The 13,292-nt window shown below is 56.1% G+C and overlaps 1 protein-coding gene across 7 annotated transcripts in view; it reads right to left on the bottom strand.

Annotated features, from left to right (window-relative positions):
- Positions 1–6,097: 6,097 nt before the first annotated feature.
- Positions 6,098–13,292, bottom strand: part of CUNH16orf96 (chromosome unknown C16orf96 homolog) — a 52,359-nt gene continuing 45,164 nt past the window's right edge. For 5 of the 7 annotated variants that reach the window (XM_053894053.1, XM_053894052.1, XM_053894051.1 and 2 more), the window contains 3 exons: positions 8,591–8,671; positions 7,625–7,826; positions 6,098–6,269 (listed from right to left, as the gene is read on the bottom strand). In XM_053894053.1, coding sequence (XP_053750028.1) covers positions 6,254–6,269; positions 7,625–7,826; positions 8,591–8,671 — 299 coding nt within the window. In that variant the 3' untranslated portion in view covers positions 6,098–6,253. Of the gene's footprint in view, positions 6,270–7,624; positions 7,827–8,590; positions 8,672–13,292 lie in introns of those variants that run through there. The other 2 variants (XM_053894057.1, XR_008419179.1) reach the window with 2 other exon arrangements.

The raw sequence follows: 13,292 nt of genomic DNA, 5'->3' as shown, positions 1-13,292 counted from the left end.
GGAGAGACGGACCCTGGTGCCAGCACACAGGCCGCTCCGCGCTACGAACACGGAGGCGCAGGCCCGCGGCACCCCAGCCCTTGCATGGATGTGGTTCAGAGTCGTCTTGGTGCTGGTGGACGGAACTTCAGAGAACAAGCAGCTTCCCCAGAGGACTCGCCTCGACCCTGCCCCACCCCAGGGGGCTGCGGAGAATCGCCACAGCAGCGGAGACTTGGCTGGCTCCTGCCTTGGAGCTCCTTGGGGGCCAGCAGGCCTAGATCCCCACCCTCGGGAATGCAGAGCCTTCTCCGCATGTGTGGTGTGTAGCTGTGTATGTATTTATATGTATGTCGCTCCTCAAGACGCAACCTAGTTTACGGGGCAGCTGGACTTTTCATGTTAGAGTGAGCCCCCAAACCCCTTGCCCGCCACCCCTCTCCCCAGGGCCCCGCCCCTCTCTCCCACCCCCTTGTCAGCCAGCCTTGCTGTTCCCTGCAGAGAAAAGAATTGTGGGAAACTCCAGGACTCTTCCCACCCATTCCCCAGCGCTTGCCTGCTGGGGCTGCCTGCATGCCTCCCCCAGAGCCCGGGGGTACCTCACACCCTTTCCCTTCCCCCTTTTAACAAAAGAGAAGAAAAGAGTTCAAACTACCACCAGGCTTTGTGGTCTTGCTCGTATCCTAAGCTTTGCTGCCGGCTGGCTCCATGTGGAGAGGCAGGGCACTGGCAGAGCCCAGACCCCACCCCCACCCCCACCACCCCCAAGTCCTGCCTGGCTCCACACTGCTGCTGTCTCTTGCTGTCTTTTCAACCATAACGTGGCTCTGGAATCTTCCTGCCCATCCAAGGTTCTTCCCAGGAAGTTCATTTCTGGCAGTGTTCCCAGAATCCCAGCCCTCCTGCCCATCCTTCCCCTGTCCGGCTGGACTGATCCTGACCTCCAGGGCTAACAACTCCTTCCAGTCTTCTTGGGTTTCACATAAGGACCTTTTTTTGTGTGTCCTTTAGGGCCCCAATGGCTGGCTGCAGGCTGCAGGCTGGACTCTCCAAGCCCAACCTCAGCAAACATGCCTGGTAGGGCAGGGCCCTCCCCTGGGGAGCCGCGACCACAGCGCCCGTGGTCAGATAGCAGGCTGCTTTGCAGAGCCAGTGGGGGCTCGTGACAGGAACAGGACAAGCCCAGGGCAGAGTCCAACCTGCAACTCAGACCTTTTGTCACTAAGGAGACCGGCAAACCAGGGAGAGCAGATGGGATCCCGGGCTGCTCCTGAGCTGGGCTGGGACAGACACCTGCTCTCACCCCAAGGGAGAAGCCAGGGATGCCCCACTCTGTCCCCTCCCCCTCCCCCCACAGCTGCCCACGCTGGGGGATACGGTTTCCGGGGCAGCCTCAGCCTTGCACCCCTTGTGAGGGACTGGGCTTTGGGGAAGGAGGGAGGCCACGGTCTCTGCCCAATCCTCAGTAGAGGCAGATCTCACTCCCTAACCTAGGATGGCCCACCTGGCGCCCAGCCCCTCAGGTGCCCCCTTCTGCGGATGATGACTGGGTTGGAGAGTGTCTTCTGTTGCAGAAGGTCTCCTGTTTGATGTCTCTGCACTCCTCACCGCAGTCCTGCCCTTGCGCCCAGGGATGAGGATGCTCCTGGGCCGGTGTTGCCACTGCTGCTCCCTGGCCTCCCCAGCTTTGTCTCCACCCTGCTGGACCCTGGACAGGCTCCTGGTTGACTGTACCCTCTGGGCGTCACTGAAGACTGACCACTGGGCCCCCGCCCAAGCTGTTGCTTAGGTCTTGGAGTTGTGTCCTCATCTTGAAACCCACCCTTCTAAGGGCCTTCCTCTTGAAGTCCAGAGGCGGGGGCACAGCTGTTTCTGGGGTGCGTGTGGGGAGGGTAGGGAGGGGCGGGATGGATAAGAGTGAGGACATCTTGGGCCCTCCTGAATCTTCGCTACCGCTGCTGCTGCTGCTGCTCCGTTCTTTTTGATGAGGGAAAATTCTCAGATAACTGCCACACCCCCCTCAAGTGGTGGGAGAAATGCAGAGACAAGTACGTGTTTACGGGTTACCTGCTGCGGAGGGGTGAGTGCACCTGGGCTGCCCCAGGGAATGATGACTGTGTCAGAGGCACCAGAGAGCCAGGGCTCCATCTAGAATTTGCACTCCTGGAGACATGGGAGGCTCTACCCTGGGCGGCTACACAGTCTGGTCCCCAGACCAGCAGCACCACCTGGGAGCTTGTTAGAGGTGCAGGACCTCGAGCTCCGCGTTGAGAAACGTTCCTCCACGACATCTCTACTCAGTGCTGATCTGTTGGAGGTGAGGTGCGTTTTTCTGTTCCTGGGGGACTACCATGGGCTGTGTCTGGAGGTCGCATGTGGTCACCTCGGGCCAGAAAGGACTGGAAGTTCCTGTAGGCCCTGGCTTTCCAACCTGGGCACTGTGGACATTTGGGGCTGGCTCACCGTCTGCTGGGGGTGTCTTGTGCCCTGTGGGATATTGACCAGCATTTCGGCCCCTACCCGCTAGACGCCAGCAGCATCTCCCAGTTGTGACAACCAAAAACGTCTGTAGACATGGCAGAATGTCTCCTAGACCTGTGGTTCCCATGGTTGGCTGCACAGTAGAGCCTCCTGGGAGCTCCGTAAAAAGACAAACCATAGACTCCCAGACCCCACGGCATCAGAGTCTCGGGGGGGGAGGCTCGACGGTATAATTATAAACGTTCCCCAGGCTATTGGTTGATCGGCTTGGGAATAAAAATTACTTAATCGTACATGTTGAAAGGGTGAACTTAACAGAGCGTCACAGCTGTTACTAAAACAGCTCCCAGGTGATTGGGATGCGGAGCCTCAGCGCGCCCCCCCTCACAGCAACTGGGAGCCACCAGCCTTGTGACCCCCAAGTTTGTGGGGCGTGAAGGTCTCCTGGGTGCTTGAGACAACTGTTCTGGAGGAGAGCCCAGGAATTTGATTCTCCCTAAGTGCCTCAGCCAAGGTGGGTACCTGGGCAGGAGGGGGCAGAGAGCAGGGTTGGAGCTAGGGCCGGGGGCTCTAGTACTTTCCGGCAATGTAGAGGCCCCGCCAGGTGTGCCAGGATCCCCTGGTCTGAACATCCCCCTGGGCAAGGGAAAGGCTGTAAAAGTGGGCCAAACTCAAAGGGGAGCCAGAGGTGGGAACAGAACCTGGAACCTTCTTCAACTTTCCCAAGCCTGGAAGCTCAGAAGCAAAGTCGAACGAGTCCGTAACCGTCTATTAACATGTTCAAAGTGTAAGTTGGCTGAAAAGCAAAGGTACTGGGTGCATGAGTGGAAGGGAACAGACACAGCCATCCTTGCCTGTCCACCTTGGCACCTCCTTGGACCTGGCCTTGTCACCTAAAAGCCCAGCATCTTCTGGGCATGGTCACCCCCTACCTGCCTGCCAGACTTGAGCTCAAATGACTGTTTCCAAAGTTCTGCTCTAAAAAACCCTGTCTGCATCCTTGAAGTTGCTTGAAAGGACAATTTGAGCTCCGAGTATCTCATTCCTGAAGAGTGGACGTGGCAGCACGTGGGATGGTCTAGCCTCCCCAGGTGATGAGCAGTGGGTGCATCTTTCCAGAATGCCGTTAAAGCACCTGGGCATGCTAATTTGGGGCTTTTCAAACCCATAGTCCCCTGACATGTGCAGCTTGGCTCAAACGATGCTCCATCTCTCTCAGGATGGCCTGCCGACATTTAACAATCACTGGAGTCTGCACAAAAAGTCTCACTTCTGGCCGATCTTGGAAATAAACAGCTGGCCCGGGTTCCCGCGAGGTCACAACGGGCTGAAGCTGACCATCAGAGGGGGGACCCAGCCAGCCTGCCTGTCATCAGTCAGCCCCCTCCACTGGCCACAGACGTGTGTCCAGTTCCTGTCTCCAAATCGGGATCTGGAGGGGATCTTGTTTTTCGCCAGGAAGAGCTTCAGAAGTAAAAGCCCTGCTCCATGGGGACGGAGGGGGGCACCTGGTAGATGGACACGCTAAAACGCTTTCTGCGGGCAGGCAGGGCTCCTCCTTGAGACAGCTGAAAAAAGGGGCTTGTTCTTCGGATTCTCTTCGGATGAAAGGGATGCTCCCGGGGTCTTCCCGGGGTTCTCTAAGAACATGTTGTGGCCGGCCGCAGGAAAGCATGCTGTCCCCAAGGCCGGCCCCCGAGCCCGGCAGTGGGCAGGGCTGCCACGGCCCTGGAGGTCTCTGAGGGGCTTTTACGTCAGGACTCCTCTGAGGACAGATGAGTGCTTTGAGGCTGGTTACTTCCCGGGGCCAGTGCTGGGGAGGCCGCCTGTGCCGGACAAAAGGAGATCTCTTGATGCGAGGTTCTTTGCAATTCCTGCCTTTGGGAAGGTCTCTGGTTGCTTAGCCACAGCTTATGTTTGGGCGATATGTGTTTCATAGGAGCCTTAGGAGAACTCAGCTCCTTTAGGGGAGGGGGGCGCTGGGTCCTCTCAGACCCACTCCCAGGCTGGCCAAGGGCGTGTCGGGGGCACAGCACGAGGTGCTGGGAACCCGATGGCAGCGATCTGCTCTGCTCTCGGGGGCCGTTTCTCCTCTTCTGGGGGATAAGAGCTGCACGTGTTGGTGGGGTCGTTTTCCGTGGATCCTGGGGAAGCCACGAGCAAGATGAGGGGGACTGCGAAAAGAAGCCTTTCTCTGGCGGTTGTGTGTTGGTTTGGTGGTTCTCTGCCTACAGCCCCCAGAACCGCAGCGAGTCGGGGGTCAAGCCAGGGACACCAGTGTGCGCTGATTTTAGTGGAGGAGGTCCCTGCACAGAAGGCCCGCCCTTCCAGCACCTCAGCTCTCCGCTGTTGGCGACTTGCCTTGGGAACCGGCTCTCGTTGGTTGTTTATACCTTAGAGTTACGGAGTTGGTCGTCTTTGGAAGGTAGACCCTTTCACCTGCAGCGGTGGGCTGTGGGCCGTGTTGGGTGTGCAGGGTGGTCATCAGTCAGCATCTCCTTTCCAGCAGCCCCTCAAAGCAGGACCCTCCGCTTGGCAAGAGGCCTCTCCCCCTCCTGCCCAGCTCATTTTGCAGCCCCACACCAGGCCAGCCCGCATGACTGGCACGGTTGGTTCCCTTCCTCCTGGTCCAGCCCAGCACGGCCGCTGCATCCCAGGCCAGGAACCATGTCCCCCTGGCAGAGGAGTCTAAACCCAGGACCTCCTGAGATTCCCACTCTGCTGACCCCATCTTGGTTCTGTCTGCTCCCCAGGCACCTTTCCCTGCTGGCCTGGGGTGGCTACCTCCTGAGCACCTCCCTCCCAGTTCCCTGCAGGCCCCACCCTCTGGGGTTGGAAGAGGGGAGGGGCAAGGATTCTGCCTGCAGCTCCCATCTGGGACCAGACCAAAAGCTGGCTTGTTCCCCCACAACCCCTATGGGGGACAGGACTGTCATCCTCTGGCATCGCTCCCGGCTGGCTGCTGTTGGGCATCCCCACCTTCCAAAACACCGAGGCGCCTGTTGGGGGGCAAATGGTTACACCGTGACCTCCCTGGGCCTCACTCCTCAATGCCTGAGCTACAGGAACCAACTCAGGCACGATTCCCTCTGTAAATCTGAGAAATGGCTGGGAAGACAGCTTTGCGGGGGCCAGCGGGGATGGAGAGGAGGGTCTGAGAATCCTGCCTGTGTGGGTGCCTGAGGGTCAGGGCTGCAGGGGACAAGCCTGGCATGGGACGCTTTGCCTGAGTCCGGGCTGCACCTCTCTTTCCTGACGTGGGAGGTGATGGAAGTTGGGGACCTCATGCCCGTGAGCAACACCCAAAGAGGACAGCTCCTGGCCGGGCACTGGAGAGCTGAGGCCTCCCTGAGCAAACCTGGGCCAATCACATCACTACCCCTGCCCCAGACCTCCGATCTTCCCAGAACACAGGGCTAGGGCAGGCTCAGGACACTTTGCCGTGGTGGGAAATGTGGCAGAGGCAAGAAGCTTTGCTGTTGATTGTCTGCTGGGACTCAGCCAGGGTGGTTCTGGCCAGCGGCTCTGGGAGGTTGACCTTGGGGTGGGGCCTGAGTAGGGACCAGCAGGTCCACCCACCCACGTGGGGCAGACAAGGCCGCTCTCTGCAGGGGGTGCCAGGCCAGTCACCCTCATCCACAGTCAAAAAAGTGAAAGATTTTATTATGGGGAGAACGTTCCAAGAATACTCATCTGTGATACGGGGATGGGTGCAGGGTCCAGGACTGCACCAGCCGGTGCCCCCCAAGGTGTCTGGGACAGGTAAGTCACCTGGGTCAGGAAAAGCTTGGCCTCATTTAGACACAGTCCTTGGAGAAAGAAAAGAGAAGTCAGGGGCTGGGAGTGGTCACAGGTGAGGAGCTGGGGACACGGCCGGGAGACCATCAGGAAGGGGGCAGGCAGGCAGCATTCCCAGACTCTGATGGCCTCCAGGTCCAGGGCTCCCACTCCATGCCAGCACCCTGGCTCCCCCAGAGCAGACCCTTGGGCAGCTCCCTTCCCCCACTCCCTTGCCCACTCAGCCACCCTCCCCAGGGCCTCCAGTGCATGGTGGGGTGGGGTGGGGGAGTCATGCCCCAAAACCATACAGGGAGAGATTGTGTAATGTGGAAGACGTGTCAGAAGTATGAAAAGCATAGTGGGCACAACTAGCCAGAGCCATGGAGTGGACAGGGAGAGGAAGAGAAGGGGAGAGGCAAGGAGGGCAAGCAAGCCGGGCGTGTACAATGCTGGAAGGCAGGTATGCGCCCTCTGCGGTCCCGGGCTGCCCGCTAAATTGCCAGATCAGGTCATCATGACCTCCCAGTCTGCTCCTCGCTCCACCAAGAGTATGGGCAGTCACCCCCCGGAAGAAACAGAAGGACGTCAAACAGGCGAGCGGGATTCTGGCCCTGGGGAAAGGGCAGCCCAGGGCGTTCCAGGGGCCTCTGCTCCCAATTCCTCGAGGACTGGCCAAAACGTAAACATCAACAATCAGGTTTTAAAAATATCCAATCCATGACTATAATGACTGGTGGGAAGGATCAGCATGAAATACAAAAGGAGGCACACAGTCATATTTGGCTCCCATGAGAAAAGCAGTCTTGTCAGAAATAACGGCCCCCAAAGAAAACGTACGTCGGCAGTAGCTGTACTAGGAACTGATTCTGATAGAATCATTTCAGCAAAATAAAAAAGGAAAGTGATTGTTTTTAAAAGCATGTTAGCTGTTGTATTGAAGACTGGTCAAGGAATTATGTTGGCTCAGTGGAAAATTCAATCTAGAGAGCTGTGTTCTCCACGAAGTGCAGGATAAGAAAGAAGGATTGTGTTGTGTGCGTACGTATAGAGTTAAGGGGCGTCCGAGTCTTGATTTCAGCTCAGGTCATGATCGCGGTCATGAGATCAAGCCCTGCATCAGGCTCTGAGCTGACCGTGGAGCCTGCTTGGGATACTCTCTCCCTGCCCTGCTTCCTCGCTCACTCTCTGTCTCTCTCTCAAATAAATAAACTTAAAAAAAAAAAACACAAACAAAAACAGCCACTGAGTCAAAATCAGTCCCTTATGGAGGCCTTTCACCCATGTCCAGGTCCCCTGCACCCTCCTCAGGCTGAGCTCAGGGCCCAGTCTCTGCCAGCAGGGGGAGAGGAGGGATGAAGGGAGGGGTGAAGGACGCAGGGCTCACGGGCTGGCAGGCTGCGTGCCGGCTCGGGACTCGAGGCGCAGAGGCCGTGTGTGCCGGGCAGGCCGCGGGACCTGCTGGGGGTCCCCCTGGGATGGCGTCAGTGGCGGCAGCAGGGGCAGGGGCGGCAGCGATGGAGGCCGAGCTGGCATCGGAGGCTGGGAGCCCGAGGTGGCTAAGCACACGCCTTTGCGGGGGTGCAGGCCTGAGAGAGGCAGGAGAGACGATGCTGTGTCCCAGCAACAATCACAGGCAGGCGGTGGGGGGAGGGGGGGTGGGGGGGGAGGGGGTCGGCTGGCCTGATGGGTCATACCCATTAAGTAGACAAGACCGGAAGTGCTTTCCCATGGCTCACCCCGTCCCAGACACACCCTAAAGTTCCCCCGGGGGTGACTCCAGATAAATGACGCCACAGTCGGATGCTCGAGTGCACATGAACGTGGAATCCAGGGTCAGGGTTGCGGTGCCTCAGCTCCGCACTGTGAGCTGGGAGAGTAGTGCACACCCACCCAACTGGGCCGAGGACGGCATGGATGAGAAGGGAGAGAGCGTTGCACAGGCTGTAAAGCATCCGCAGGTGCCTGGTACGTGGTGATGGCAATCAGAGGAATCCCCCCGCCCAGCTCGTGGGGCCCCAGGCAGAGAGGCCCAGGATGGTGAATGGGCCCCTCATCCCATCCCTGCAGCTAGGGGACAGACACCTGGTCTCGGCCGCCTGGATGGTGCTTGGCCAGGAAGCCCCGCTGAAGGGTAAACCAGGAGCCCAGGATGGCTTGAAGCCATGGCCAGGGAGCTGGGTGCTTGGCAGGGGGATGGGACACCTGAGGGGACTTCTTGGACCCTGGCATACACAGAGCAGGTGAGAGACGGATGAGGTGGGTCAGGAGCGCCCCAGGCTGGGACGGGTGAGCCCCAGAGACCCTGCCGGGACCCCAGCTGGGCCAGGGTGTTCGGAGGGCAGGTACTCACGGGGGTAGATGGCACCAAACAAGGCACTCGGACGTTCACGATCATACAGGCTTCGAGTTGGGGGATGCGGAACCTTCACAGCTTAGAGGAAAAGAAAGGAGAAGACAGAGGAATGGGTGAGGACTCTTGCAGAGTTCCGCCTGACCCCAGACTCCCCACTTGTCCTGCAAAGGCCCTTTCACCGTTTCCCAGACCTGCCCGCCTTCTGCACACACCTGCCCCTCAGCCTCTCTTTCGTGGAAGATCCCTCCTCCCACCCAGAGTTTCTCAAGGCGTAGATGTTCTCCCTGGGGCCAGACCACGGCCATCATGCCCCCACCCCCACCCTCTCATCCCTCACCTTGTGTGTGTGAATTTTTTTTTTTTTTGAGATGAAATTCACACAACACACAGTAAGTAACCTCTGTGCCCAATGTGGAGCTCAAAATCACAGCCCCGAGATCAAGAGTCACATGCTCCACTGACTGAGCCAGCCAGGCGCCGCACAAAATTAACCATTTAAGCCAACAATTCAGTGACTTTAACGCTCATTCACAATGGTGTGCGACAACCACCTCTAGCTAGTTCCAGAACATTTCATCCCACCAGAAGGAAACCCTGTGCCCATGAAATATTCATTTCCCTTCCTCCCTCCCCCAACCGCTGGCAGGCACGAATCCTCTTCTTGTCTCTGTGATATTCCTGTTCTGGACCTTTCACAGACCAGGGATTGTACAACATTTGGCCTCTAGGATCTGGCTCCGTCCTTCACTTTTGAACCCAACACATCTCCTTCTCCCTATCCAGCCAAGAATCCCCATGACTGGCCACCCAGACCAAAGGCTGCACAAGAAGAGGGACCCTCAGGGTGAGGATGTGGGTGAGGGGAGGGCCCCGGCCTGGCTCTCAGGACGAGTTACAGGCACCAAGCTCCTTCCCACGATGGACACCAGATTGTTCCTTCTGCCTGGACACCTGTGTCCTTCCTGGCTGTCCTGACAATTCCCGCTTTGTTAGCTCACCAGGGACTCCTCCCTGGCCATTCTCTCCCCAACTTCCGTGTTTCATCTTACTCAGTGAACTTTTTATCTATTTATATCCTATGGTCCTTCATAGGGTAAGAACTCTAAGGGGGCAGTAACTTTATTTTGACCACATTGGGTCTCCCCAGTGGTATCTAAAATATGCCTGACACCAAGAAGGGCTCAGGAATGACCAAATGAATGACCAGGGCCATGTGGCAGCAGAATGTGCTCTGTGGACCTCCCTTTTAAGAAAGAATTCACTTTATACCATATGTTTTCACTCTTATGTGGATCCTGAGAAACTTAACAGAAGACCATGGGGGAGGGGAAGGAAAAAAAAAAAAAAGAGAGGGAGGGAGCCAAACCATAAGAGACTCTTAAAAACTGAGAATAAACTGAGGGCTGATGGGGGGGTGGGAGGGAGGGGAAAGTGGGTGATGGGCATTGAGGAGGGCACCTGTTGGGATGAGCACTGGGTGTTGTATGAAAACAATTTGACAATAAATTTCTTATTAAAATAAATAAATAAATAAATAAATAAATAAATAAGAAATAACCCAGGTCAAAAAAAAAAAAAAAAAAAGAAAAGAAAAGAAAAGAAAGAAAGAAAAAGAAAGAAAGAAAGAAAGGACTCACTTTATAGCAGGCTTTCAACAACAGCCAAACCATGGAAAGAGCCCAAATGTCCATCAACTGATGAATGGGTAAAGAAGATGTGGTTTTTCTATACAATGGAATACTACTTGGCAATGGGAAAGAATGAAATCCTTCCATTTGCAGCAATGTGGATGGAACTGGAGGGTCTTATGCTGAGTGAAATATGTCAGTCAGAGAAAGACAGATACGGTACGTTTTTACTCATATGTGGAACCTGAGAAACTTACCAGAAAACCATGGGGGAAGGGAAGGGGAAAAATAGTTTCAAACAGGGAGGGAGGCAAACTCATAAGAGACTCTTAAATACAGAGAACAAACTGAGAGTTGATGGGAGGGGGTGGAAGGAGAAAGGGGAAAATGGGTGATGGGCATTGAGGAGGGCACTTGTTCGGATGAGCACTGGGTATTGTACGTAAAGCGATGAATCATGGGAATCTACTCTGGAAACCAAGAGCATGCTATACACACTGTATGTTAGCCAGCTTGACAATAAATTATATGAAAGAAGGAAGGAAGAGAGAGAGAGAGAGAGAAAGAAAGAAGGAAGGAAGGAAGGAAGGAAGGAAGGAAGGAAGGAAGGAAGGAAGGAAGGAAGGAAAGAAGAAAAAAACCAACTCACTGTTCAGCTGCAGGGGTACAGGGAGCCAAGAGCCTCCAGCTGTTAGCACCTCAGGGGCTGTTAGCACCTCAAGCCAAAGACGGAGCACAGGGCCTGGCCACTGGGGGTCTCTGCTTGCCTCCTCCCTTTCCTCCCTCCTCTTTGTTAACCACCCCACCCCCAAACCTCTTGCATTCCTAACTATGTCTTAAGGTCTGTATCTACTGTTCCTTGAACCTGTACTAAGAACTAACTCCAGTGTGTTTTGTGGGTTCTGCGTAAAAGCAAATGCCCAATCAAGGGGGGGCTCCCAGGCCCCCGTTCTGATCACCCGGTGGCACCTGGATCTGTCCACAGGTCTCAGGCGGGACCAGCCAACCAGCCAACCAGTGAGACTGTCACATTGCTTCCCTCCAAGGTGAGAGATGTGGGCCCAGGGCCCAGGTTCGAAATCGAGACCCAGCGAGGCTTGGAAACAGGGTTCTGACCCAGCACTCTCCCTGAGGTCTTACTGATTCCCTGGATTCTGTAGGTCAGAATTCAAACTCGCCATCTGACCCCAACACCTGCTCCTTCTGGGCCCTCCTCTGTGGCTTTTCCACCTCTGCATAAGCCAGAAGCTGAGGAGCCGTGAGGCTCTCAACAGGAGGGGACCCTGAGCTCTGGCAGATGAGACAGATTCTCCAGGGCTTGGAGGCAGATGCACAGCCTGGGCAGAGGTGGGAGACAGCTGGGCTCACTGAGAGAAAAGCAAACAGTTCTGAGATGCTGAAGGGAGGGGCATACAGGGGACAAGCCCCCCCACCCCCCACCCCCCACCACAGATCAGCCAAGGAGCCTGACTCTGGGGGCAATGCCCCTGAGATGTCCCTGTTCCAATCCCCAAAACCTGTGACTGTGTCACCTGACTTGGCAGAGGGGGACTTGGCAGATGTGATCAAGTTAAGGATCTCAAGACAGAGAGTATTCTGAATGATCCAGGTGACCCAATGGAATCACGAGGTTCTAAAGAGGAAGGCTGGAGGGTCAGAGTCAGAGAAGGGGAGGTAAGGACGGAGAGACACATCTTGAGCTGGAGGAAGGGGCTACAAGACAAGAAATGGGGTGAAAACGGTAAGGAAATGGTCTCCCCTAGAGCCTCAGAAGGAACTAGACCTGCTGATCCCTTGATTTTAGCCCTGTGATACTCATTTCAGATTGCTGATCTCCTGAACTAAGATAAAATAAATGTGGGTTGTTTTAAGCCACTTGGTTGGGGTAATTTGTTACAGCATCCATAGGAAACTCCTACCAACAGGTTCTGAGCTGGGGAGGGGCCCAGTCACTGTGCGTGTTTTAGGCAGTTCACCCAAAGCTGGTGAGGAGGGCTGAGGCTGGTGACGCCCCCCTGCCTGCCTCCTCCTACGTCCTGAGTCCTGCCTGAACTTAGCCTTCCTTCCAGGGCACTTCTTCAAAAGTCAAGCCTGAGAACCACTAGCCTCGGCACGTCCACCACCCTCCTATGGGGACACGGCTCACTGGGGACTGAATGGGTGTTCCTCTGCCCCGGCCTGAGCTCCTGACTCAGTGCAAGCACCTGGAGAGCACAGGCTGGCCAGATGCCCTTCAGTGGCCCCCAGCTGGCAAAGAGCTGAGTAAATGGCAGGGCACACTGGACAGTGATATGAACAGACTAATGCATCGGGGGCCAGGCTGGAGGGGCATACAGGGGAGGGGCAGGGCTCACACTGGCTCATTTAGGTTTAGATACTGAGTCCGTTTTGGATTAGAATGTTCTTTTGAGTAAATAAATGAGTGATAAGAGCAATCTGGTCAAAAGATCTGGCCACAGGCGGGTTTCGAACCAGCTTCTAAAAGTAGTTAGACTTTGTTGTCCCCAAGCAGAACAAAGCAGTTGAGGTGTCCTTTGATTCAGTCCTACTTTGCTGCGTGGGTCTCAAGAATGACTGAGCCATGGGGAGGGAAGCCCTGCCCTCTGGGTGACAGCCCAGGGGAGGTAGGTGGAGAGGGGCCCTGTCTAGTGCCTGAGTGGAGATAAGGGCTCCCCCACCTTCCGGCAAGCGGCCCTCACCTGCTCGTTGGTGCAATGCCTCACTGGGTTTTTGCCAGCTGAAAGGAGACGGTGCAGGCCTGGCAAGAACTCGGGGCTCATTAAATATTAGCCACCGTGGTTATTACCCTGCCCGGTGACCCCTGAAGCTTAGCCTGAGTCCCCTCCCAACAGCAGCCACTGCTGGGGGGTTGAGGCTTGTCCAGGGGGAGCCGGACCCATGCCGGGGGAATGCAGGGCTCAGATGGTGTCCTGACCTCCTGGGCCAGCGCAGGGACCTGTAGTGTGTTGAATGGTGGTCCCCAAAGAGATACGCTCCCCAGAACCTAGGAATGTAACCTTATTCGGAGAAAGGGTCTTTGCAGATGTAATTAAGGATCTCGACATGAGCTC

Source organism: Panthera pardus, unplaced genomic scaffold (genome assembly GCF_024362965.1).
Source record: "Panthera pardus isolate Hobbes unplaced genomic scaffold, ASM2436296v1 HiC_scaffold_4, whole genome shotgun sequence".
NCBI lineage: Eukaryota > Metazoa > Chordata > Mammalia > Carnivora > Felidae > Panthera > Panthera pardus.
The sequence above is the reverse complement of the archived record's forward strand: the minus strand, read 5'-3'. Positions and strand labels throughout refer to the sequence as shown.